The sequence below is a fragment of the Xiphophorus maculatus genome, chromosome 6, assembly GCF_002775205.1.
Source record: "Xiphophorus maculatus strain JP 163 A chromosome 6, X_maculatus-5.0-male, whole genome shotgun sequence".
In the NCBI taxonomy this organism is placed as follows: domain Eukaryota; kingdom Metazoa; phylum Chordata; class Actinopteri; order Cyprinodontiformes; family Poeciliidae; genus Xiphophorus; species Xiphophorus maculatus.
Genome location: NC_036448.1, coordinates 2463529 through 2491442, shown reverse-complemented (window position 1 = coordinate 2491442; position 27914 = coordinate 2463529). Strand labels below are relative to the sequence as shown.

At 38.7% G+C, this 27914-nt stretch overlaps 1 protein-coding gene across 4 annotated transcripts in view; it reads right to left on the bottom strand.

The window, feature by feature from the left end:
- The window catches only part of st3gal3 (ST3 beta-galactoside alpha-2,3-sialyltransferase 3), a 68879-nt gene that overhangs the window by 17812 nt on the left and 23153 nt on the right, over nucleotides 1-27914 (bottom strand). For 2 of the 4 annotated variants that reach the window (XM_023335142.1, XM_023335141.1), the window contains exons 3-10: nucleotides 24898-24960; nucleotides 24428-24469; nucleotides 23326-23368; nucleotides 19670-19762; nucleotides 14562-14656; nucleotides 9130-9193; nucleotides 8958-9053; nucleotides 7207-7393 (exon numbers count right to left, since the gene is read on the bottom strand). In XM_023335142.1, coding sequence (XP_023190910.1) covers nucleotides 7207-7393; nucleotides 8958-9053; nucleotides 9130-9193; nucleotides 14562-14656; nucleotides 19670-19762; nucleotides 23326-23368; nucleotides 24428-24469; nucleotides 24898-24960 — 683 coding nt within the window. The remainder of the gene's footprint in view (nucleotides 1-7206; nucleotides 7394-8957; nucleotides 9054-9129; nucleotides 9194-14561; nucleotides 14657-19669; nucleotides 19763-23325; nucleotides 23369-24427; nucleotides 24470-24897; nucleotides 24961-27914) is intronic. The other 2 variants (XM_014469998.2, XM_023335143.1) reach the window with 2 other exon arrangements.

Here is a 27914-nt window from a genome sequence, read left to right as displayed (position 1 = left end):
CTCTATAGCAGTGTTGTCATCAAGAGCTGTAGCTTTATAAAGGCTAAGCGTACCTGCCATGCAATCTCAAAGCTGAAGGACAATCAAAGCTTCAGAAACCATCAAATAAAGACTTTAAAGCAATGGATTAGTGCAGACAATAGTTTGGGTGAGGTAAAAATCCTACAAGGAGAAGCGAAACCGGCGACCAAACTAAAGGAAACAGTGATCCAGCCTGAATGGAAGAGTGACGAGGGAAAAAAAATGTCAAAAGTTACAACGTTGGTGAAGTTCCTAAATAAGGCTGGGCATGCCCATTATCCCATTTCCTGTCACATAAAATTAAATACATGCTTTCCAAAACAGACATAAAATGTCTAAATAAGTAAACTGTACAATTTCTAGCCTTGCTTTTACAGTTTAAAGTGTAGTTAGGTTCCACTGCGGCTTAAATTTCTTTGTGGCACAAGCCAATGAAACCCGACTCCCGTTTTAACAAAAATGTTCCTCTGTGTCAAATGAAACAGATAGCTCAATATATGGCTCCTCTGGGGCTGAGGGAAATTACAGCAGCCATGAACAGGGCTGAAACACTGTAGAAAAGGGAGGGAGGCTTTCCTTCATATATGCTGGTTCCTACAGGTGGTTTTAAAGCCTTGTTCTGTAAACAGACTTCGAGGAGGGGAGCTTAACTGTCTTCACATCAGGCACGGTATGTGTTCGCTTTTAAAGTTATGGCCTAATTTTGAAAATTGTCTACAATAATTAGCTAATACATCTGGAGAGGCAGACGTGCTCGCATCCTAGACAACTATCGAACTGTTTGGCTCTAACTGGGTTCTTCAATCCTGTAAACAACTGGGTGAGGATGTGGTTGTGTTGGCTTTTTATGAAGTGGATAACTTAAATGAGGAGGACTGAATTCCAGAAGGCTGACTTGAAGCAATTTAAAAACCAAAACAGCAGCAAAGAACATAGAACAATCCCAATTAAGGTTGTCTGGAGGTCTTTAGGGGTGAGTATGCAGAGAGCATTTGGATTTACAAGGTGCAGTTTCTCACTACATACGAGTTCCACTGAAGAGGAATCATTACAGAGAGATTGTTTGAAAGGGCAAACAGAAAGGTGTTAAAAGGTCAGGTGCACAGCAGGAGCGATTACAGTCGGTGAAATCAAGAGCAATGAAATTCCAAGCATTTTTGGTCTCTTGGTCTTTTGTTTGTCTGGCATCTGAAACACACCAATTTGTCTCTGGTCTCTTTTGACACATACCATGACCTGTGTCTCCACAGAGGTCACAGTGCTTTCCCAGTTCCTGCCTCTCTGGGTTATCCGGTGTGTGAAACCCACTCCCATGACAGCAAGCGTAAAAACACAGCAAACACTTCACAACATTGTTACCCTGAGGACCTCTGTGTGCAGCACAGTTTTCTGGGAAATGGGTAAAAATCAATTCCCATTTTTGGCTCAACTCCTTTTTGTTGCGTGGTCGTTTAACCATTATAATTTGCCCATATTTTTGGTTATATGGCCACTGTTGTAATTAAACAAAAAAACTTTTTATATTACAATACAAAAAAAAGACGTTAACTTCACTTCAACTATATCACACAACACAACATGTGGTTTCCCCTATACAAGTAAAAATTTACATTTACATTTCCTTGTAAGGATTTTTGATTATAACATTTTATCTCTTTTTTCTTATTTTATTAGAAATTTTAACCGAGAAGAGAACAAATGGGCACCACGTCAGCCTAGGAGTGTGTGTGTTTGCACGAATGTTTCAACTTCATCCAGAAAGCCAGCTGCAGTAGACAAGACTCACACACGCAAAAATTCTTGTACTTTTTATTGGTTCAAGGATTTTGTATCGACTTCCATTCTTTTTAGCTGCTGCCTTAACCCAGACATTTTCCATAACCTGGACCATTACAAGTATATCCCCAACTCAAACCTTAACAAAAACTTAATTCACACCATTGAAAAAAACTGAATACTGGGGAAATCTCTTTCTACAAACGACCTCCCTTTATTGGTGAAAATGGCTATAATTGTTCTCTAATAAATTGCACACACAGCCAAAACTTCTTAACAAAATTATAGTTAGTTTCATAACTATAATTTTATGTCCAGATTTTGCCTATTCTGGTGCAGAATTTTGATGCACGTCAATGATGTAAAAGTCAAAATGATAAACTGTGGTTTTATTATTTCTGCAAAGCACACAATCCAGTTAGAACACCTGGTGTAAACCCCATCATGATGTGCAAAATGTTGATCCTAAAACCATCAGCACGTACTGTGCCTGGTGTACCTTGTGAAATTTAAGCTTAGCACAAACGCCAAGAGTTTTATTTTTAAAAGCCCTTTTAATTAACAACATCCACGCAGCACGTTAGTCAGCCGTTTTGTGCTAAAAAATTTAGTTTACGAGTATGTAAATATTTACGACTGCATGTATCCATGTTTTTTGGAGATGCTTACCAGATGTTTATTCTTAAAAAGATCTGCCTAGACACCTACATTGCGCCTCGGTGACAAGAGTCAAGAATCAACGTTTTGGATCAGAAAAGTCAGGCTTATTAATTTTAAAAATCTGGATAGTACACGGAGATTACCAGAGGTTTATGATTGTAATATTTAAGAAAACAAAAGTTCATCAAGAAGTTTGTGATACCTGGTTCAAATTTTCAGTAATTCCTTGGAAACTCTCTTTCCAACACTGCCAGGGAAATGGCAGTGTTGAAATGTTTTTACGATCCTAGTCCTCTTACAACATTTAGCTACCTCTAAGGAGGAACCCCTGCCTCTATTTCTATTAAAGGAGAAGTGCTCTCTTCCTCAAATTGTCTGCATCCATCATTCATCTTTCGGCCCCGGAGTGAGCAGGGAAAGCTCCTGTAAACAAACAGCAGGGAGAGAACACCGACCCTCCACCTTCAAACCCCGTGTTTACAACCAGCTGTATATCCTTCGATGGTTCTGTTTAAGAATAACCCCGCATATACAAACAGCTGTGGCTGCAAGTGCATTAACGGCCTGTGAGAATTCAAGGTAAAAAAAACCCCTGAAATTAAGACACTGAGAAAAAAAAAAGTTCCGGTATCAACGAGTGTGGAGATGGTGTTTGAGCACATGTGTAAACAGCATCCAACGGCACAATAAGGCAGGCTGTTGCAAACGTCAGGTCAGACTTTGGAGGAGTGACGAAGCTGAGTCGTAGAATGATTGCCGCGGTAATGAGGGATTCAGGAAGCCTTTTGATGCCGCACCACTGATTATGTACGCAGTCCACAACAGACCTGGATGCTGATCGGATCCAAACCGGGAGTCGTCCTGAAAATTCCCCCCGCCCCAGTTTGCAGGTTTGTGAATGAAAGAGCTGGCGGGAGCTTACATGTGTTTGTTTGGCAGAGTATACAGAACACTAAATGGCAGATTGGGAAATTTCCCCTCTTAACTGGATTCAGCTCAGACTTCCAACCCTGCACTCCAGGAATGTAAAAAGCCATAACAACAGTTCAGAAGAGTCAAGTACCAGCGGCTGTCTGAGTCACTTCAGACAGCACAGCTTTGCAACCCAAAGCTTCCACACATGGAAAAATTAATATTGAATTGAACCAATAAAATAGGAAATCCTCTCCGTTGTAAAGCAAGTTAAGGCGTTTTAGCATCACTTCCAACTGTAAATGTCCAGGTTACAAAAAGAAACTCCCAACTACACCGATTAGAGATGGACACTGTGTTTCCCCTCAGAATCTACAAAATGCAAAAACAAGGAGAGAAGCTTGCTGTGACTTGATAAGGATTTCCTGCTCTGTATCCTAAATTTCAGCCTCCTGTTTGATATTTAATAAAAGAAAGAAGCACAAAATAAAGTAAGTAAAGTATTTATGAGTTATTATTATTGGAACATTTCCCAGAAGAAACCTTTAGACAGATAACTACCTCTTTATATTTCCACTGCACTTTGATTTGATGATTCTAAGTCAGCTACAATGAAGACAGGATACCAGCGGCACCTTTCATGTTTTTGCCAAGACCGAAAATCCATAGATAAACACTGTGTCGCCATGGAAACACAATCATTTCTGCCTTAGTTGCAGCATTCTAAACGGATTCCTGAGTGGATATGTTCATGCTACTGCAAAGCGTGTAATGTAAACAGAAGGTCTGATCTGTTCTTATTTGAGTTGAACAATGATTAGTGCTTCTGCAATAATGCCTTAGAAAAAAAGAAAGTTTTTTCTCCTCAAGAGATTTGGTACTTTGGTATTGGCTGACAGAAGATTGATCAAATCCAAACTAGAACTGGCTAAAAAACTGGCACTTGTGACAATTTATTTTCCCCATAATGCATTTTTAAGGGTCAGGACTTTAATGCCTTAATTTTGATTAATTAATCAGATGAAATGTAACAATTAAAATTTTTCAAAAACAAACAGGTTCAGGCTGGGTGCGTTGAATTCACTAGTTTTCGGTAAATCTGACGCACGTGAACAATGGACAATAAAGCCACTTCTCTTGGCCCAATTGGAGTTAATTTTTGCTTCAATATCAATATTGACGGGACCATGGAAAAGACTACTGTTGTGTTCAAGTTGTGCTAAAAGGAGTTAGCATATCAGCGAAACTATTCAAGCCTAAAATAGCATCTCAATGCTAAACATGAAGCAGCAGCACAGGCATCCCCAACGCTAATGTCAGTATCCACAGTTCACATTTCTAAAGAAATTCCAACAATCATCTAGGCTTTCTGAAACACTGGAAAGCTGGTTGTGGAGCTCATATGAGTATATATACTTCTTTAATAATTCTGAAGCAAAGAGTTTTTGAATTGAAAATTTTGCTCATTTTGTCAATGTATGCTTTTTGATTAAAATTTCATTAATTACACACCCTGCAGTTAACTTAGTTCAAAATTTTATACTTTTAATATTTTTTTTTGTAACTGAATATGTTTGATATTTGTCATATCTGGTCAAGTTGTGTTTTAGTTTCCACGGAAGGTTGAAATACAATACTTGTATATATTAACTATAAAATGAGTCGCATTTCAATGCGTACTTCTAAATAAATACAGATATATTTATTTTAAGGGAATGGCGCTATTTCAAGACACGATTCAACAAAAAAAAATCAGGAAGAATTTCATGGTCACAGCCATTAATTTTTTTCTTTGTTTTTACAACCCAATGAGTAATTGTTTTAATAATCCTGATTCTAATGCTGATCAGACTAATGGTGATTATAATTTCTTCCGTAATGAATCATCCACAAGCTGATGACAGACCTTGAAGTATAAACTGTGGTGCAACAGTTGAGTCTGTCCCAAGACAAACAAAACAGACTTTCTTCTAGTCAAATCAAAAAGGTAAATAAGTTATTCATTTCTAACTGTACAAGAATAACACCCTCATTTTGACATAAAAAGAAAACATTTGCTTAAGGATTTTCTTTTTCCTTTTTTTTTTGCAGACTGCCTCTGATTATTAACCCACCAGAGACATTCTTCCTTCCTCTGCAGTTCAAAGGAGATTGAGGCTGACGCCAGAGGCCAGATCAATTATCCGGAGCAGCCATTTCCACTGTCCTCTCCCACTGACAAGCCAGAAAATCTGGGCCCTATCAAAGGCTGGAGAGGCCATCAGCCAGCCAAGTAAGCCATTTTCCACCAATTCGCTTATTCAACTTATTTTCTTTTTCCCAGCTATTATCCTCTCTATCTTTGCCCTTCTCCTGTCCTTTAATCCAGAGTCACACTATTATGCAGACTGGCTTTTTCTTTGATGTCCATCCAGTAAGAATGTTATTCATTTCTGGTTTTAACCTCCATTTTCTTATTCATTCTCATTTTGTATTAGTCTGAGAAATCAGCTGGTCAGTGAAAGTCCCAGCTGTGTGGAGTTCTTTTCCAACTTTTCGCTTTCTGATTAGAAAGAACAATCCTGCTTAGAAAAATTCCGGTCACTTAAATCCAGGCCTGAGATATTTAACTCCTCTAGTAGTTAAATTTCAACTGTTACTCCAAGCTACCAAAGGTGCAAAAGTGGTTAATTGAGTAGTAAGTCTGCAGTGGGAATCTTTACTAGCAACTGGTTGAAATAGACATTTCTGACTGAAGGTTTTTGTCTCTTTTGTGTTTTTTGTTGCACCATCACAACTAACAATTAAATTAATTGAAAAGTACGCAATAATGTACATGCAAACTTGCATGTATTCATTACTTGTAATGAATAGATAACAGGATAAGATGCATAACAGCTTTATTTCTGGTGAAAACCTTCATATACTGTAGGAGCTGTTGAAGGTTTTTCCTCAGTAAAGTCTTTTCTTGGGTGCTGAGTGGACTTAATGTAATCTGACTCAATAGAGCTGGAGCATCAGCAATCCACAAAGGTAAAGAAAAAATACGATTATTTATCACAATGAATATAAAGAACCCAATGTCTCCTAAGAATATCTGTGCTCAACACATTTTACAGTGATAAAATCCAGTCAGTTTGCTCTCACTTGTGTGATATGAAAGTCTTTGGAATTAAACTGGGGGGTTAATGCTTATAAAGGATTTCAGCTCCCCATGATCATAAGGACATAAGCATTTCACTTCAGTGCCGCGTCATCAATTCTCATCTTCACTCAACACTCTTCAGTCAAAGAACTCGGTTGGTAAAATGGACCAGAAAACTGAGGATCTATACAGCTTTATGAACACCGACATCATGTTTTCTCTGCTTATATATCCACAACCAATCAAAGCATAAGACCATTATGAATGGAATCCAACACCCATATCTCCACAGAAATGTACAAACTTCGTCTGGCCAACTGCCAAAAATTTCGCACTTACCCATAACAGATGCAAAAAAGCTAGCTAGCTAGCTAGGGTATGTTAGCAGTGAGTTACTGGTAACCTCAAATGTCTCAGGTCACAAAACGCAATGAAGATGTCTGAGTGCGACTCAAACCTTTGCATGGCAAGAAAGTCAAGAGAGTGAAAAAAAATGTAGAAAAAATTAAATAGTTCTTTAAGACCTGTGATTAACATATTAAAGGCTAACTTAGTTTTTTTAAGTTAAGATTTTTTTTTTAGACTTTTCAAGGATGTGCAGACACCCTTACTTTAAATATGTCTATATATCTGTTTTTTCCTAAGCTTAAAAAAGATTCAAAACAGCATAGCATTTTAATTTTAGTACAAGAAGAACATGGCGTTCTGCTTACCAGTTTTTCCTTGAAGACCATGTTTTTCAGCCACTTAAAATCAATTGGTTTGAAAGCAGAAAAGACGAAGAGTGAGTCGCCTTCATAGTGTTCAGATTTCTGGATTGCTCCCTCTGGGTAGGTAATCCTCAATGTGGTTTTGGTCCCTACATCTCTTTTGTAACCAGCTATTGGGGCTCCGTTTAACCTGCCAACAAAAGCAGAGCATGAGTGAGTCTAATATGCATTAACTCTTTATTTACGGTTCAACTATGTACTAGTAAGGGAATCTGGACACTGCTGAATGTTACTCTCAAGACCTTACCACCACATAGGTCAATCATTCATAAGACTGTTTTTTTCATGAACCAATAGCTTTATACTCCTTAACTCCATATTTTTATGCACAATATTAACAAATATACCCATACTTTCTTCGTGTTTCAAACCAAAATCATAAAATTCTTACAAAGTCACTAGCTATGCAAATTGCAAACTCACCAAGTTAATAATAATAATTTTATTTGTAAAGTGCTTTGAACTCAATGTATTACACAGATATCTACTGAATAACAACTAAAATAAAACAAAAGAAGCTGTGTGCAAAAAGATAAGGAAGTAAAACTGTATGTAAACAGAATATAAACTGTTTTGGTAGTCTTATGTTGTGAAGGATTATTGCCTTACTTTTCTTTAAAATGTTTCTTTATGTTGATGTTTACAGACATTTGTTTCTCTTTTTTAAAGTTCAATAATGCAGTTCGTTAAGATTGAAGGCGGGGCTAATGAAGCCATTTGATTGGTGGTTTGCTACTGTTTGGGATCATTGTTCTGTTGATGACTAAGCTTTGGAATACAGAGGAGTCTGTGCTTCACTCAGTGACTGTAAAACAACCAGAAATGATCACCCATCCACCACTGTGCTTAGCCATTGGTAATACATGATTAGACTCTTTTACCTAATTCAGATCTCTCCAAAATAACATCTTTTATTGTATCCAAACATTTAGACTTATGTGATGGTTGGCTGAAGAACAATTAACCTAAACCAGGGTTTCTCAATTCCGGTCCTCAGGCCTCCCTGCCCTGCATGTTTTAGGTGTTTCCCTTCTGCTACACACCTGGATTGAATCTATGGGTGATCAACAGGTTTCTGCAGCACTTGATGGTCATGCAATCATTTGAATCAGCTGTTCTGGAATAGAGGCACATCTAAAACATGCAGAGCAGGGGGGCCTGAGGACTGGAATTGAGAAGCACTGACCTAAACCATCATGTTACCTTATGTTGATTAAAAAAAAAACATATAAAAATAGGCTTATTTTTGGGAACCCTGAAATAAGTCACATTTGTTCAGTTTCCTAATGATATCAGTGAACTTTAATATTTACTATGCTAGTCTGCTCAGTGACATGAGGCTTTTGGGTTTTTGTAATTTTCCTAAGCAACATTCAGCTGATCATCAACGGTCTTAACAGTCCAACTTGTGAAAATGGTCTTTAAGGTCTTTCCAGAACACTGGACAGAAGCAATTGTTTCTAGGAGTCCACCAATACATTGGCCCCAAATTCCTTAGTTTTGGGTGATTGGCAGATACTGCCATGTGAAATCGATCTTTTCCACCGGTCTCATCTACTTCAGCAAATGTCTGAAAGCCAGTCACTGTTCCCTCTGTGTCTGCGGCGAGAGGGCTGACTGACAGGCCCACCCAACAGGTCATGGCTACATTGGTGCGGCTACTTTAATGTACGTTAATACTTGCTTCGTCTTACCTCACAACAACATCATATTCATCTATACGGGAGCCCAAAGACTTATTGTACAGGATCCCCCCGTTTCCCACTATGATGCATCTTTTACAGCTGAGACTGGGAGGAAAGAAGCAGAAGTCAGTAACTCAGAGAAAAGTCCACACATGATGGTAATGCGGGTATGAGTGAGTACCTGTCGAGGTCCTCCCCGAGTCCAAAACTTCTTGTTTCAGTTAAAATGTTGTCGATTATTCTCTCTGCAAAACAAGGATAGAAAAAGTCAATGACATGGAGACACGGAGAACTTTCCTACGCTGCAAACATTTTAGGAATCCAAACAAGAACATACGAGCTAAAAATACATTAGGTATGTTTTTATCCAGTTCAGTTTGTATATAAATACATATCTTTGAGAGATAAATGAACCAACTACATTAGTCTTAAACTCCTCAACTCATGCATTGCACATTTACAGACAAGAAATAAATCTTTTGCACACTGCGGTACATGGAGCATCTTAGTTTAACATAAAAGATAAGCAGATGTTCTAAAATCAAGATGATGAAATGTTTAAAAAGTGTGAAAATTACTCCTTTAACAGATGAGAACATGCCAAGGAGGATCAAAATCACGGCGATATCTCCAACCACATGGTCCTAAAGACTAGAGGAGACTAGAGGAGAGGACACTCCATTCATTCCGATCCTTACAACAATCAGTAAGGTATAGAAATTCTAAAGAGGAATAAACCTGAACGAAGCAGACATGGATGCTTTAGGCTGGAATGTGTGTATATGTAAGACCTCACTATAAAAGGGAGGAATGCTGCTTTTAAACAAGAACATTCTCCAGGTTCAGCCTGCGATGGTGAGCTCGTCTCCATGCGTGGCTCTGAGGAAGGAGGATGTTTGGCCATAGCACACATAGCTGTTCAACAAGACATTCTGATGGCGTCATGCTTCCAGTATTAAATAGTTATTTAATTCTTCTGCGCCTGTATTTTTAGGGTCGCCTAATCTACAATTCATCTTCCACAACAATTCAGAGTGCAGATTCCATTACAGATAAACTCAACAGATGCTGTGAAAAGATGCACATCTGGCACACTTCGATGTTTTAGCTCAAAATTATTTAAATTTAACCAGACTAAAAATCCCATCATGCAAAAACAAAACAAATTGTTTTTGCATGATGATTATATTAAATAAGGTAAAAAGCAATCCAAACCAACCTGGCTCTGTGTGAATCGCACTAAAAAAGGTTGGTGGAAACAGCAAAGTTCAAAATAACTTCTTCAGTTTCAGAAAACAGTTTTCATTGTCACTTGAGTTCTTTTTTTTTTTGGCTCTTCCAGAAAAGCGGTAATTTGCTAAAGTGACTATAGAAATACATTTGCTGAATAAGTTGAGATGTAGCAAACATTTAACCTCACACAACTGGTCAGCTGTTTCTGACATCTCCGGACATAATGTAATATTGCCAATGCTGGTTGACATTACAGAATAACGAATTCCTGAAAACCTCTCTCTGTTTTTCTGAGATGTGTGGTCCATGCTGGTTTGCAACCACTTCTACTACTTCCTGTTTTTACAGCAATGCTAAACATCGACATCTAACAAAACCCTGCTTTGCACAGCCTGGTTGATTCGCTCCAAACCAGAACATGGAAATGTGCTTAATTCTAATTTTCTGTTTTTGAGACATGACATTTGGATGGAGACATAACTAGTGATTCAAAGTAAACCAGCAAGTCCAGCTCTGAAGGACTCAAAATTAAAAAAAATAAGAAAATTAAGATTTGAAATGTCAAAAACCAGACTTAAATTTTGCTCAAAAACTTGACATTGTGGCCAAATGAAAATAATTCTATAAAGAAGAATGGAGGCCGGTTTGAACAGCATTTTTCCCTTAATGAAATACAACCCTCATAAGAAAACTACTGCTGCTCATAATCAATCTATTTTTCCACCCAAAAGACAAAAAAAAAAAAAAAAATTACATTGGATTTTTTTTTTTGCACCGCGTATTTCGATAACCCCGAATGACACAGTCTAAAGAGAGGAGCCAAAACAAACAAAAGAGGTGACAGTAAGGGGCAGAGGGAGGAGGCTGAAGGCTGTTTGTAGGACATTACAAACCAACCTCCACCCCAACCAAAGGTCCTCATGATCAACCTGCCGAGCCACAGTTTGCTGTTTGGATGTGGTGTCGATGTCTGCCGTCAAGCATCACCGCAAGCAGCATAAACACAAGAAAGAGGACCACACCTGGATCCAGGCGGGCCTAAGAGTGAAAAATCACAGTGGGCCACACTCTGCTCCAGACAACAACATAGAGACTAATTGTTTTATGTATGAGCTAAACATTTCAGACAAGCATGTCTCACGATGGAGTCAAAGACGAATGGCTGCTGGTCCAGACATTGGTCCCAGATTGGGGGAAAAAAAAACAGAACAAAAAAACTCTTCAACAGTAAAACAGAAGGACTCTAGAAGCTTTAAATAACAGACAGGGTTAGAAAGAGTGTCCTAAACAATATAAAGAAGGTTCCATTGGTTGATGATTGAATGGTGGATAATAATTGCACTGACACAAACGGTAGACTCAACCAAGGCAACTTCACATAGAAACAAGAATGTTGCTTGGCTGAAAAAAACCCACATTTTTTTTCTGTTGGTAAATCGTAACCTTGTCATATACACCAACATTATATTCCACTAATACCAACATTTTGTAGTTTGACTTTTTTAAATTTCTGAAACCAACTAAACAGGTGCTGTTCATTTGACTGTTTACATTTTTAACAAGCTGAGTGACACCACATCTCGCTACTATTTACCTGTAAGGAAACTATTACCAATAATGACTTCACAGAACCTCACAAAATCTGAACTAACCCTTTAAGGTCTTTTGAAGTGGCTTTTATGCCAGCGTACTATAATTATTTGTGATAACAAGGATGGTCAAATGTTCTGTGGTTAATGGTATTTGTCAACCTGTTGCTAGCTTTTAAGAATTCCTTATTTACCAGCACTGAAGGTAAGTGACTTCTTATGCTTTACAGCATACAACATACTTCCAAAACAATCAGAAATGTTCTGAATTCATTCATGATTGAACGTTAAAAGCATCAATACTCCAGATGAACAGCGGTAAAAACTTCCTTTGTGTCTGAACACATTTCTCTGGAAGATCATTTGACTGGGACTGGTCAAATGTGATATATGAAACATGTCAACACTAGTAATATATTTGCTGCTGACTTTACCCTCAGTGAATAATGTTTAGTCTGTAATACTTTTTTCTATTATTTTTAAACAGAACTGTCAATTAAGGATGCACAGCATATCAGAACTAACATGGCATTGACCAATGTTAGTCATTTTTTCACATATGAGTAGAGAGAAGAATGATAAGCAAGACTGGACTGACATTAATAACCGATCTTCATCTCCACCTTGTTCATGTTTCTGGAGCAGGATGGTCATGTGACCTCTGTTTGGTCATGTGACAGTGATATTGATGCAGCATTTTGTTTACAAAATGGAACTGTTACACTTTTAGTCTAAGATTTTTATAGGAAATAAACTAAAAATAAATTAAGCCTTGCACCACAGTTTATCAACATAAACAAACTCATGATGCTGGATATTTGATAAGCGAAACCTTTCCCAAAGGAGGACAAATTAAAAAATTGGATACATTTTAAAATTAACCTAAGTCACTGTAACAGAAAATCTGTTCTGAGGCTGCGTCGGACGTATGACAAAGATACCTCTTGGCACAATAAGTAGTAAAAATAAACTCCCGCCCACCATCACCACTCCATGTTCTCAATTTGGAATCCTTTGTGGCGTTCTATTCAAGATCCACACGTATCATCTCTCCACATGAGTACAACTCAAAGGGAAAAGCCACTGCCATCACAGTCCGTGGAGAAAACAGAAACCAGGTGTAACACTCACACAGGGAGTGCTCTTTTCATAATAGCTGTGTGTAAGAATGTGTGTATTTCAGTGATCAAGTGACAGCAAAGAACTCGCCTGAGCACAAAGGTAACATTCATGGTGCCTTCTGTGAGGAAGTATTGGAAACATGTGAAAGAGATTAATGTTATCTTCTCAGTTCCCATGGTGGTGTCTACTGGCAAGATATCTGAAGTGGTGCAATGTATTAAGATCAACATGCAAGAACGATCTCTTCAGGCTAAAGCATTACAGCTAGGATGTTGTAGAACAGCAAGTTGCCAGCTAAAGTAATTATCCTGAAAATACTGCCTAAAAAAAAAATTCTGACAAACAGAAGACTGCTGTGCACTCTGCTAAGAGGAAAAAGGATTAGACACCGACTCCTGTAAGAACCGGGTCCTGTATGTTCCGGAAAGAGCCAAAACTGATGTGGCACTAGCTAACAAGACAAGATGACGCCAATACTGTCTGCTACTTAACAACTGTGCTCAATGAAGCTTGATAATGATAGCAGACGTAGGTGCTATGAAATTCTCATGGTATGATAAATTGCTATATAAGCAACATGGTTTGTCAGTAACTAGCTTAAATTTTACAGGTCAAGTGGATAACAGGGTCCCACTGTTTATTTAAAATAGATAGCAACACCAACTGAGTGTTTGCAATGTGACAACGAGCATTGGTGTATTTGATTGGGATTTTGCACGATACACCAAGCAGGGTTAGATTATTAAACAATATCCTGAGATTTCACAGAGCTCTGTTTGGAACAACTGCAAACATTAAGCCTATGGTAATTCTGGAAGAGTTGCAGAGATCCACAGTTCAGGTGGGGGAATGTGTGAACAGGAACGTTACGTGCACCATAAATCTGGCAGTGTGGCCATAAAAAGGCATGAGTGAAAAAAGCTGTAAGAAGGTCTTTTCAAAGTGTCCATAGTCATCAACATTGTGATGAGGCTTTTTTTTTTTTTTTTTTTTTTTTTACAGACCACACTGACCAGACCACAGTCAAACATCTCCTCAAAACCACTGTGAATTCAGGGTCATCCCCTCTGCCAGCAGTTCACTGTGCTGTGATGAATGTGGAAACTTGCTCAAATTAAGAGCCTTTATGTTTTCAATCGCTCCCTGTTGATACAAGCTCTGATAAGACATTTTCTGACTTACTAACTCGACAAAAATGTGCTTTTTATTGTGACTTCTATTCAGATCCATAAGAAGCCAGTCACTGGAACAGACCCAAAAGTCAAACAATAAATGAGCGTGTGACATTGAGGTAACTTCTTGTGTTTAAAAAAACCTGGCATTTCTAACAGTCCATCAATAAACCAATCAAGGGAATGTATAAGCACTCTGCTGTCACTATGGTCTGATGATCACACAACCATGGAAAAATGTACAGGTGGGTTACCAGGAATGCATTTCATTTTTAACACTTCTTAGGACAAGGCTTGAAACCATGGCAGCAAAACATTTCCTGCCAAATGTCAAAGTCAACAAAAAAGGCAGAACTAAACTTATTTAAACTAAAAAAAAAACAATATTATTTTTGAGTCTGAGGAGCATAGAACATTCTATAACAAAAGTGAAACAGTCTAAGAAGCTCTCAGTACAGTGCATATCAACACGAATGGAAGACAGAAAAATACTTTACCTTGAGTTTTGATGCCAAATGGAGGCGGGTAGTTTTTGATTTTTGTGTGTTGTTTGAAGTTCCGGTCGAGGAACATGGGTGCTAGTTTCACAAACCTACAAGGAAAAAAGGAGGGAAACCCCTTTACTTCAGATATAAAACTACAAATAATGACATTTTAAAATGCAAACTCAGAAAACCTTAAGAATAATAAGTCAGTTGTGCACTCTCACTACACTAAAGTTTTTTTTGTTTTTTTTTATCTGTACATCTACAGAGTGGTATTAATCACAAAGGTTGGGATTCATAAAGTACCAGATAAAATTTCAGTCCAACATACACATAGTCAAGGAATACAGCATTCCTGCACCAATGCAAAATGTTTTTCTGTAAAGCTATGTGCAGATGCTTTTCTTTAATTTTATTTTGGCCAAGCAATATATAAAAGTAGCACTAATCACTACCCCTGAAGTCTGCTGTTTTGGGAACATTAAGGTAAAGGTCTGCAACCTTTACAATCCAAAGAGCAATTTGTTCCCTCTGTCCAGTTAAATAAAATTCATTTAGAGCTGCTAAAAGAAACAAAACAAAACAAAAAACATCTTCTGAAAAAGAGCATAGATATATTTTCACATTTTCTTCTATGGAAAATGAAACTGCCCACAAAGAAAGTGGGCAGTTTCTAACATAAAGACAAACAAAATACATCTAAGATAACAATTGTCATGTACTAAATTTAGACTAGGATACATTATGTATCCTATTATTTTAGAAGAAATAGAATCAATTCTTGCCTTTCTGTTATAAATGTAGGGAAACAGATTTAATAAGCAATTAGATTAGTTTTGGTGTTAATGCTGTGATACCATTATATTCAAAATTATGTTGAGATCATGTCATCTTGATTCATTACCATTATAAAACAGGATGCTTATAAACAGAAAAGTACAGCAGGTCCTTTGTTGTCCTGCGATAGCATGGCAACAAATCCACAGAGTACCTTGGACTCAGCCACCAGTTCACAACCTTCTTCTTAAATTAGACTAGGAGGTAAAATGTTTTTTAGTCCATACAGAAACCAAATCAATTAAAAATAAGTTCAGTGCATTTTAAAAGTCCATCTGCCACCAGTGATTTTGATGTTCCAGGACTAACTTCTTCCAGAATCACCTCTTCCATTTCTTTTTTCAATGTATGAACACCCAATATCTGAGAGCTAACAGTAGTTTTAACTTCACCACTCATTGTTGCGGAAGTTGTTACCAAATGAGCCATTTTCATATTCTAAAATTTAAATCTAAATTATTTTCTATGAAGGCTTGTCAGGTATTTATTCAGATGGCGACACTTTCAGCAGAAAGATGAACTTATTACAGTAAAGTTACTCTGTTTTATTCCTTTGAAGGTTTATAAACATCCTAGTTTGAGATAGACTGGGAAATGTTTGCAATGTTATGTAAATCTTCCAGTTTAAGTCAGCTAAATTGACAGACTACATAAACAGATGTTTCCATCACGAAATAGCAGTGCTGAATGTCAATATGAATATATGCATGTTAAAAACTTTTTAAAATGTCGCTGTAATCATTTTAACCGCTTAGAAATATTAGCTAAATTGTACTTACCTTGTAGTATTACACACACACACACACACCCCGGTGTGATGTCTCCTCTGCTTCTAATATAAAATACTAGTCATTCATAACAGAAATTGGAACTTTCTGGGTCAGAAGGTTCTGATTCCATTATTTCAGAAGGTTCTGACCTGTCTGGGGAAAAATGGCTTCACAAGAACTCCATAATGACATTTTATAATTGGTGCATATCTACATTTGGTAGTTTGACGATGCTGTGGTGGTTCACAGAGCTCTAAAAGGATAATCCATTGGTTTGAGTATTACCGAAGGTATGCAGAGATTGATTAATAGGACTGAAGTGTAGTTCTCTTCTCAGAACCAGACCACCAAAGATGCATTTCTCGAATCCCACTGATGGCCTGATGTCTGGCACTTGGAGCCATAAATACACACGTTCTCTGCAACCTTTAGCTTCCAGACAACACTAACTAGCAGACTTTTGGTACTGGGAAATCAAAAGTAGAGACGGCAAAGCACGCACTCCTATGTCTCAACCGGAATCCCTGTGTTATAACACTGCGACAGACCAGTGTGATAAACGTGAATCTCTGAAACGCAATGACTAAATAAAGGCCGACATAGGGAGACCTTCTGGTTAGGTTTAACTTCTTCCCAGCATCGCAGGCGACTTCTAAGATTAATCCCAAACTTTGAAAACGAGGAGAGGAGAGCCAGAAAAGGACGAAGCACCCAGATTGGCTTTTACATGTCCTCACATCACCTGACATGTCCTCACACATGTACATACACACACACACACAGAGACTTCTGTCCTGCCTAAGCAAAAGGATATTTGTTAAACTTAAGACTTGTGAGGCCAGATGGGGCAATAAATAACAAAGACTTATTATGAGTCACCGAGCCCTGACCAACAGTCAGTCACTGACATCCTGACAATGCAGACAGACAAGGGGCTGCTTGATGTTAAATAAAACGTGAGGGTTCCCAACTCAGCCAGAAGGCAGGGATGCATTGTGCTCATTTCCTCTGCAGGGTCCATCTCTCACATGCAATATTTTCATAACCGTGCCACTTGAAGTTCACAGCCAACACTTGATTTAGGGCTCCAACACAAACAGTTTTGGGTGAAGCTGAGGGGAGAGGGAGGTGTTTTAAAATAAATTGGACTCTGCAGGGCAAGGGGTTTCAGAGAAGACAAACAAGGAGGAAGCAGGAGATGATTAGAAGGGGAACCACAAGACCTCAGTGCCAGAGGTTAAGCAGCTTTCTCTAAGCGCTGCACTGTCGGTCACACCCGTTTGGACAGCACGATTGAGAACAAATCAACGTTCAAGAATGATTTTCCTCTCAAACTGGAATAAAAACTAATGAGAAAAGATTTAATTGGTTTAGTCCATTTAAAATAAAATAAAAAAATACATAATAATAGCCCGCACCTAACTCTTCATCTTCCAAGCCTCCACTAGCCAGAGCATTAATTCTGCTGATTGACCTGTGTGACCGTAGTGAAGGTAGTAATAATCAGTGGGCTCCAAGCTGTACAGAACTTTGATCAGACATGTGTAGCTGATTAGATGAAGTCATTAACGCGTAGCCGCTCGCGTACAGTCGGGTTTGGGGGTCTGGTGGGGATGGAGGGGGTTGCTCTGGGAAGCTTTGTCAATGTTGTCCAAAAACACTTTCAGTTCTTTTTTAGCCAAAACAAAAGCAAAGAACTTTGTGTGGGCCCATTTTTATGGCAATATTTAAAACTAAATCATGGTGAAAAACAAGTATCTTTTCCTTTTCAACATACTTTAATCTACAAGAACCATCTTGACTTTACCAAGAAACAGAGAGGGATAACACAGCCTGTTTTATTTAACAAAAACTAACTAGGTGTGGAAGAAATGAATGTTGTTTGGATCATTAAAATAAACTTGATCACCTGTAAAAGTGAATCTACGTATAAACCTCTGTAAAAGCAGGGTTCTTTGGCAGTTTGCTACTGTGAAGCATACAGTTGTGTGCTACAACAAGGAGAGAAGACCTCAGCAATGGAATTGAACTTCTCACAACTTTATCAATCCTGGAAGAGCTGCTGGATTCCAATAAATCATCAGTTAATGCAAAGTAATGTAAATGAACAGACCCAGGTTGCAAAGCAGTTTTGGGTAAATTTTTGAAAGCTGTTTTCTCCGAATTTTAGAATCCAGACTTCCAACATTCAAATAGCCATATCTATTTCTTTTTTGATTTCCATGCATTTGACATAGAAAAATTTTGAAAATCTATGGCATATGTGACTAGCCAGAGCAAAAGTAGGAACAGGTCTACTTGGGGATGTTTTGAATTATTTACTGATTCTAAAAGTGTAGATTCTGTTATATTCAGGTAAGGCCAGTTTGCTGGCCAATCCAGCACAGTGACACCAGGGTTGATAATGTCGATATTAATACCTTTTGGCACGGTGACCAAGTGCCAAGTGGGGTTTAGACATGGAATTAGTGTCTTCATAAAGCTGAGTCTGCAAAGGAAAGCATGAAAAGTTGCAAGAATTCCAGGATCATCACAGACTGAAAGCCTCACACTGGACTTTTAGTGAGGTAGATTCTGTGCCTCTCCACTCTTCCTCCAAACTCCCGGACATTCATTTCCAAATAAAGCCACACTTTACTTTCACCTGAAAAGAACAGCTTGGCTTTCTGAGCAAGTCATTTTTTTCTGCATGATAGGAGCACATTTTTGTTGCCACACTGGAGGGTTTTAATGTCGGGTTTGATGACACTTCTACGAGTCTTATCTTAAAAAGTTTCTACTTTCAGGGGACAATGTTTAAATGTTCTGTAAAAAACAAACAAATAAATAAATAAACAAAAACACAAAAAATAGTGATGGTGAATTTATCCCCCAATTAGGTCAAGTACTCCTTTGTGATGCCACTGGCTCTTATTCATCAGTGTGGAAAATTGCCCATGCTTGGCTCATAGAATGCTAATAGAACAATGTCCTATAGATCAAGCTGAGATGCTGTACAAAAAATAGACGCCCAGAGGGGATAAAGAAAAAAGAAAATCAAAAGAATAAATGACATCAGGCTCTGGAGGACTGTGTGGAGCATGTGGGTTGGTTGGGGGAAGGCTTGTGATGAATCAGGACAGGAAGTTTGTGTCGCCCATAGAGAAGTCTTTAAAGGCTCTACGATATGACAGAGGAAAGATGGGAGACCTTGTGTTTGGGTGACAAATGTTCTATTGTGTACCAGGGGAATACAAGAACACAGTTGAGTTTTTGTTGCGGGGAAGTAGACGATAAAAACACGATTGATAGTAGGATCAGATTGGACAGGAATGTGGAGGCTTTTCTATGTCGGACGAAAAGGCCTTTAGGCCCGACTGGCTTTGGGGGTGACATCATGTATCTTGGTATGCCCAAGAAGGATCTCATCTTCTATTAACATCTAGATACAAATCCATAAAGAAACCTTAGGATCTGTCCTTTGTGCAATCCGTTTCATATATAAAAAGAACAGCGATAAAGCGGACTACTCACTTAGGGTAGATGGATGTCATTTTGGCTGTTGCATATCCTGGTTTACAGACCCCTTCGCTGAGGTTGCCATACTTGTATGCCAACTCCGGTGGCCTATACATTAACAGAACACAAAGAAACATTCAGACACATCATGATAACTCATTAGCAGTAATAGAAACACATTTAAACCCTCAAAACTGAGCTTGTCAAACACTGTCAAGGAAAGTCAGAGCTGTCGATTGCTTAGGAACTTGAATAAGTCAGTGACAACTTTTCGTCTCATCTGTGTGTGGCGAGACAAAACAGTGAGACCCTTGTTTAAATAATCAAACCAGCGGTGCAAAGTCTAGAACCTCCCGATTACTACCACCATCATTAATAATCTGATGTGTGCCGTGATTTTAGTTCAAATAAACAGGGAGGAGGAGAAAAAAAAAAAGAGAGACAAGGTCTGAGCTCTTTGTGAGGTCCAAAGTCAGAAATGTCAGCAGAAAAGGTTCACCTAGGCCTCATTTGCACATCATTTTACAGCTCTTATTTTCTCCTTGACAAGATTTCTATTCTGCTTAAGGTTATTTACAGTTGGAACTTTATTGGGAAATACATAAACTGGTGGGTATGAAATTTTCTAAGCATCACTCATGCTACTAACATTAAATAAATTATCCATGTTGCAAACTAATTAACAGCTTTTCAATGAATAATAGATTGTTGTGCATCATTATATAATTAATGAGAGTATAGACATAAAGTTACTGTTTTATACAAACTGAACTCATAAAATCCACCTTAAACTGTGTGTTGACAAACTGCTTAGATGGTGTGTGTGTGAGGACAGACACCTTGAAGGTCAGTAAGCGAAAGGCAGCATAATGGAGATCTCACCGTTGCAGTTGGAGTGATTAAGTCAAACAAATTCAGAGAACTGCACATGCATCCACTGATGTGCTGACAAAGGGATAGCTGAATAATGATCTATTAAAACACATCCTCGGGGGTGTGCCGTGGTGGCGTAGTGGTTAGCGCGACCCGTATTTGGAGGCCTTGAGTCCTCAACGCGGCCGTCGTGGGTTCAACTCCTGGACCCGACAACATTTGCCGCATGTCTTCCCCCCTCTCCTTCCCAGTTTCCTGTCAGCCTACTATCATATAAGGGACACTAGAGCCCACAAAAGACCCCTGGAGGGGTAAAAAAAAAAAAAAAAAAAAAACACATCTTCACTGACAACCAATATATCGCTTCACACAAAATTCTAAAATGATTACTCAACCCTTTTACCGTGAGTTTGCATTTGCCATATTCATGACAATGGATCACATTTCCTTATTAAGACAACAAAAAAATAAAATTATTTTTATTATACATGATGGCAGGCATTATACATGAATGTATAATGCCTGCCAACAAATATGAAATCACTACCTCTGGTGTTGAATCAGCTGCATTGGTTTGCAATAGAAACAAAGATACACTCCCAATTATTTGCACATTTCTGGGAGTGGTGAGTGTGCAGAGCCTAAATGTTTTTTTAAAAGTGAGGTTCTCTGAAGCTTTATGAAATTACATCCCTGTTACTTTATTGGGAAAGTAAATACATCTTCACAGAGGTGGAAAGCTAACAAGCTAGCTGTTATTTTGCTGTAGCATTTGGTCTATTGTGGATATGCCAGGATCATTTTCAGACAATGAGACCTGGAACGCACAGGAACACAGATTCCATAACAGAAAGATACAGCTGGCAGCCTCTGGCAAGGTAACGCAGCAGAAACCCTGTACGTCACCACAATCCTGCCAAGAACTCTGACAAATTCGGAGTTTGTTTGTCAGAGTTTGTTATTATTTAATTTGCACACATTAAGTAATAACAGCTCATTTATTAACAGAGAGCCCACATTAAGTGGCTATAGAAGTAGATGAATAGAACATATTTATTTATTTTCTGTTCCCTTTTTACTCCTTGTGTCGTTGCATTGTACTGATCACTGCAGCAGAAACTGTTTATTTTTTATTATTTATGACGTCTATGCGAACGTTTGCTCATTTCAGCGCAACGTCTATTCTCTTCATTGCAAATGTTGCAGCCAGGAAAATTGGTGGTCTTGGGATCTTGGGAGATTCGTGACATTTGGTGAAATCATTCCCTCGGACAGATCTCTTTTCATCGGTCCGGTCTTCTAATGCCGCTTTTGTTTCAGCAGAAGTTGAGTTATTGGACTCAACTGTCTCCTTTTCAGCGTAAACGTTCGTAGGCGGAGACGTTTGCACTGAAAAGGAGACAGTGGAGTTTTTGGACTCCACTGTCTCCTTTTCAGAGCAAACTTCCAAAGCCGGAGACGTTTGCTCTTCAGAAAAACTGGATGAATCGATTGTTCCCTTCTACAGATGTCTCTTCAAGAGTACTGTCCTCTGAAAATTCACTGCAAACTTCTGCTGCATTTTCTCTGGCCAGAGAATCCAGAGAATCCTTCTCTGGTTTCCCAGCTGGAGAAGGACTGAAAAGATAATCATCGAACATGTCATACTCAGAGACAGTGCACTCGTCCTGATGGTTAAGATTTTTCTCACAGCAACCATCTCCAGCCGGAGAAGGTTTGAAAAGATACGCTTCAAACTCATCGTACTCTGTGAACTGAGTGCATCCTGATAGCTACTGGTTTCAAATTCGATACCTGGAAGTAGTTGGTTAAAAACTTTCCTCACTCCTGTGGTAATCAAATATCCAGCGCCAAAAGTCAGGGGGAAAAAAACGGTGGCTAAGACTTCTTCCATACTAAAATTGTTGAAAAACACTGTGCTAAGGGTCCAAGAGCTGCTTGTATAATACCTGATGTTTTGAGATGGAAGCATTCATAACAACAGATGTTCTTTGATCAATGACATAGATTTATGTCATAGAAGATGTCAATAAAAGCCTCAATATTCCTCTCAGGTTAGTAGTGCGCTGCCTTGCGCAGCAAGGCAATGCATTAGCACAAATATTAGCATTTCACTTTCTTCCACTATGAGCCTTTTCCCTAACATAAGCATTTTAGCCATTTCTTATACATTAGCTATGCTTAGTATACTCAATGGAGGAAGTGAATGTAAGACAACATGCTAGTGATACCCCACATGCATGCTAACATTAGCATTTTGGCTAAATTCAACTGATACACTTACAGTACTTTAACATACTCAATGGTGCAAGTCCATGTTAGTCAACATTCTTGTGATTCTTCACATGCTACTTTGTAATTTTTTTTAGATTAGCTTAGCATTGATGCTAAGTTTTAGCATCAGAACGCTGTGTCTAAACCGACAAGCACACTTTGGCAGGCCCCGGTTAAATTTCTTCAGGAATTTTCTAGTTCTTTCTATTATTCTATTGTCATTTTCAGGTCGCAAAGAAATGAATGTTGTTCTATGTTTCTTCTATGTTGTTTTGCTTTCTGTCCCTCTTCCCCTTGTTATTAAAGGCCATCTGATAAGAATGTTACATGAAAAAGCTGAATAGATGGATGTTCCACAAACCCAGAAGGCTGGAAAACAGTACATGATTTCTTTTGGTCCCTCCAAGAGTTGTGATTCCACTTTTTTTAAAGCCAGATGTTGAATCACTCATCTCCCATGCATTGCATGGAGAATCATGAACCTGTCGCATTAATAACCATTTATGAGAGAGAAATATACTCACAGTTTCGTTTCCAGCTGCAGCAGAAAGCCCTGCTTATCGTACCCTGCAAAGTGAAGACAAACAAAAAGGCCTATGAGTCTGTGAAGCACATGTGTTTGAAATGGCTCATCTTTGCTGGGGACGTTTTGTGGACATCCATTCTAGATTATTTCAACTATCAGCTCAGTAACTGTAGTTGTAAACGACATGTGTGGCTTCCACAGGGAGAACAATGCAGCATATGGAAAAGTAAAAGCATCTGGATTAAGGAATCAACACAAACAAGCAAGGTTAGGCAGAGGCCAGCCAAAAACCATCTGTTGAGATAAAACAATAAATAAATAAACATTAGAAAAACAGTTTGAGATCACCTATGGGTATCCAGTAGGTGTTTTGAAGAACTGAGGTAGACAGAAGAGCACAGAAAACCAGAAGAAAAACATATTTGAGGTGAAATGAAAAGTTTAGTTCGATTTGGGAAATTTCAGTGTTCACTGCAGCCTTCCATTGAAAATGAAGACATTTCACATTATTTCTATCAGTGAAATAATGCGATGTCCTTCGCATGTAACAGATGTGACATTAGTCGAAGTTAAACATAGCATAGAATTACTCCTGAGGGTGTGTGTGTGAGTCTTGCCTTCAAAGAGAAGCTGGCAAACAGAGATGAAGAAAAGGACAATGGGAATGCTTGACAAGTATTTGAGGAAGAATCAAAGCACTGCCGAGGGAGAGTGGTCGCTGACAAGCAAGGTGAGGGCATTTATGTTGGAAATTTACACTGAGAAGCATCACACAGCCATGGTGAAAGACGAGGCAACATGGAAGATATTAAATCAGACAAGAAAAAATGTTTTGGAGAAAAACTCCTGCTGGCAATTGTTATCAAACAGAAACAGAGGGCAGTGTTGTCTGTCTGATTCATCACCAACTGTGAAACTATTTCAATACAAAGCTTTCACTGACAAAGCTTCCTAATTTCTAATAAAAAGCAAACTAGTTTCTGACCACAAATGGGGCTGCGTTACTATTCCAGAGTTTTGTAGGAGTTTGTCATTTTCTTTCTAGCAGAGCACAGAGAGCGAGGAGGTGGAGGCTTTGGCTTGCGTGGCTGCACATGTACCTGAGCTTACTATTCGTCCAACGTTGATGTCATTTTCCAGCTCTGAAACAGAAAAGGGTCATTGAGCAGCATTTGAGTTCAGTAAGAAGAGGCAAAATTGGACTTGTAAAAATGAGGCAAACTGCAATTATTCCATATTACAGAACCAAAAGGTGGAGGAGGATAAAAGGTTAGTAGCTTCAGTCCCAGAAGAGTGAATTAGATTTCAGAGTGTCAAACTTATGCAAAGTCTTAAAAGCTCCATTGAGGTGGAAAATTAACTCCAAGAAACCCTATTAGTGCCTATGTGATTGCTATAATGGTAAATTAAGATGCACCATAAATGAACAAATGAGAGAATGAGACATTTTAGACAACAAACTGTTGCATTTGAAGTTCAGACAACATAAAAACAAATATTAGGGGATCTTATTAGTCAAGTCACTTGATTGAAAATAGTCACGCAGAATAAATGCTCCCAGTTCCTCTACCTGCAATTCTTTTCACTTCAGCACCTTTAGTCAGCGCTACAGACGTCTCCTCTGCATCTTTCTCTGTGAACAAAAGGGGTTAACACTAGAGTAAGACCATTGGGACTGGACAGCAACGTCATCTCAACAACCATTAACCAACACCACAGTAATGCAAAGGACTTCAAATGGACAACTTTAGCAAAAACACAGACAGTAGCTTCATAACAACAAATGCAGACAAAGGAAAGAAGAGACAGTAACAAACAGATATAATAGGAGTTTTCTAGGTTTTGGTGCAGTCTTAAGACCTCTTCAGACAGAATTAGAAACCAATAGCTCCCCTACACCATACATTAGAATGAGCCTGGGACCCTGGGAGTTAGAACAAACCCGTCAGTGCAAAGGCAATACTATGTTGCTCACCAAACAGGTCAATGTGAAGCCCTCAGAATGGAGTTAAGACACCTCTGCACTAGAAGATCATGTTGCACTACAACATTGCTAACACCATAGACAACACTGACAGTCATAGCAATGTCACCACAGCCCATTTTCATGTGGTAAGCTTGTAAACTTTTATTGTTGTCGTTTTCAAATGTGGCTGGGTTTTTAAAGTCAATGTGTGCAGTCAAGTTGTCTGAAGGTGTGTGGACAATGCAAACTAGGTACAGGAGGAAGGAGAAAGACTGAGTTTTACTCGCATGAGTTTAAGACATTTTCTTCCAAATGTTAACAAAGCTGGGACAAACTTTCTTTAAACTGCAAACAGGTGATCTCTGGCAAGAGATCTAACTTTTCTTTCCAGAAAACAACAAAACTGTTTTGACCATAGAGGCAGACCAAGTACAGCTGGTTATTATTAAGGGGACTGTACTGGTAAATTGTGTACCACATTAAATTAAGTTGCTCTCATCTCTTAACTGGTAGATAATAAAGCAAACAGACCCACTAGGATGTTGCAATTTTTTGTGGTTGTTGTGGCCTAAACTTTTTCAAAAAGCTGCTGTCAAAGTCGCACATTTTCGTGAGGTTTACTATTGACATAACATGGTCTTTTAAAACCACTGAAACTGCTTACATATAACCTTCCCTTTCCTTCTCTTTTCCTCATCAAGTTCTAATCCCTCCTTACCTGAGTTGACACTTGTCCTGATCCTGGCCTCTGGTCTGAATCCTCCCTGACTCTGTTATTTCTGACAATAAAGATTTCTTTTAAATATGTGGAAAGCAACACTGAGCAGAACTTCTGTAAATAAATTAAAGAGGATAGAGTGGGTTTATTCCTGGCATTAACTAACTAGCAAGGGATATAAAACAGGAATCAACAACCTCCATATTCTTAAACTTAATAAGATATACTGGTATAGATGAACCAATCATTTAGCTAACATTATCTGCATGCCACAGATAAAGGAACAGCTAAAGAAAAAGCAGGGGACATGTCCCAAGCATACCTTGCGTTAGTTACACTCATGACTTTACACAAAATAGGCAAATCCTACAGCACAAAATGGTTTATGAAAAAAAAGAAGTTACTGTTTAGCTTTTATTTTGCAGGTTCAGCTTTCAAAATAATGTTTCCCTGTGGTAATACAGGCCACGTCTTTTTAGAAACCGATGACGGCGTACCTCCATGTCTCTATCCTGCATGCGCCTCACTCTCACAAATAAACCTGGTGCCGTCAAATGTTGTTCCGGTGTGTGTTGCGTAGTTATGTAGTAAAGTTGCAGCGCCACTGCGTGGCCTGGCATACCTATTACAGCATTTTCAATTGTGCTGCATCCTGTCCTGCGTATGTACATAATTTCTTAATCATCAACAAAAATATACCATGTGGATGGGGCCCGGGTTGACCAACACACTGGCGATAGAACCAGTGCTGTCAACAAGGCTCTGAAGGATGCACTTGTCCATTTTTGAAGGAATAATGAATATGAATTTGCTATTTCGTGCTAATTCGTGCTATATTAAACTTGGAAACCATTGTTTAGGAACACATCAGAGAAATCCAACATTAAGCCCCTGCGCCGATATTCGCCCCATTGGTGGTAAACCTGCAGGTAACAGGTGCAGCTTCAGCACTAGCACAGCCTGGCCACAGTGCCATATCAAGATGCGTTGGTTTGTTATCTGAATCCAACCTCAGCAGCAATCGCACGCCGTTATACATGTATAAAGGGGCGTATGCATATTGCAGTATTTATTACACAGCTGCTGATGTGAGCAGAGCATTCATGGTCCAATCAAGGTGGTGAGGACAGGAATGAACCAATGCATACAGGGCCAACAAACCACCAATACTACCCAACACTCCACCCAACTTCTCCAATAATCTAACACAACAATAATAAACCACAATGATTGTACTTTGGAAGCTTTGGGAATGCTGAAATCCATCAGACTCTGGTGGAGCATCATGCTTCATGGACAGCCCACTGCATTCTTAATGCACTCCAGAAGGCCTCACCAAGATCCTGCTCATTTTTATGTTGGCAACATGACCATCATGTGTGAAAGAACCATTTATGCTTTTAAGAATTTGGCAAGAAGTAAATACTTCAATTTAGTTTCAGTTCATATAACTTCATTAGCTTCACTTGAAAGGGGAAAAGCTAAACTGCTAATGAGCTAGCATCCCCACAAAAAAAGACAAATATAAACATCCCACTTCAGTCAAAATAACCAAAGAACAGCTGGAATGTCATTTCATCCACATGTCAATGATTAGTCTGGCAACATAAAATCTGAGGGGGAAAAAAATAATCAGCACAGATTTTTGTAAAATATAAACATGTATTCTTTTATAACAAATTATGACCACCACGTGACCTATTCCCCGTGAGAGCCCAGGAAGATCAAATTCCCCCAATTAGTAAACTTCAACGGGCCTGGCTGAAACAGTATAGGTGGATCACTACACCTTGGAGACGAGAAAAGGCGATCCCTGATGTTGAAAACCGAGCTGGGGTCAAGAATATTTATGGCTGGCTCCTTGTGCAGCTGCTGAGCTCAATGTTAATGAGATTCAGAGCAG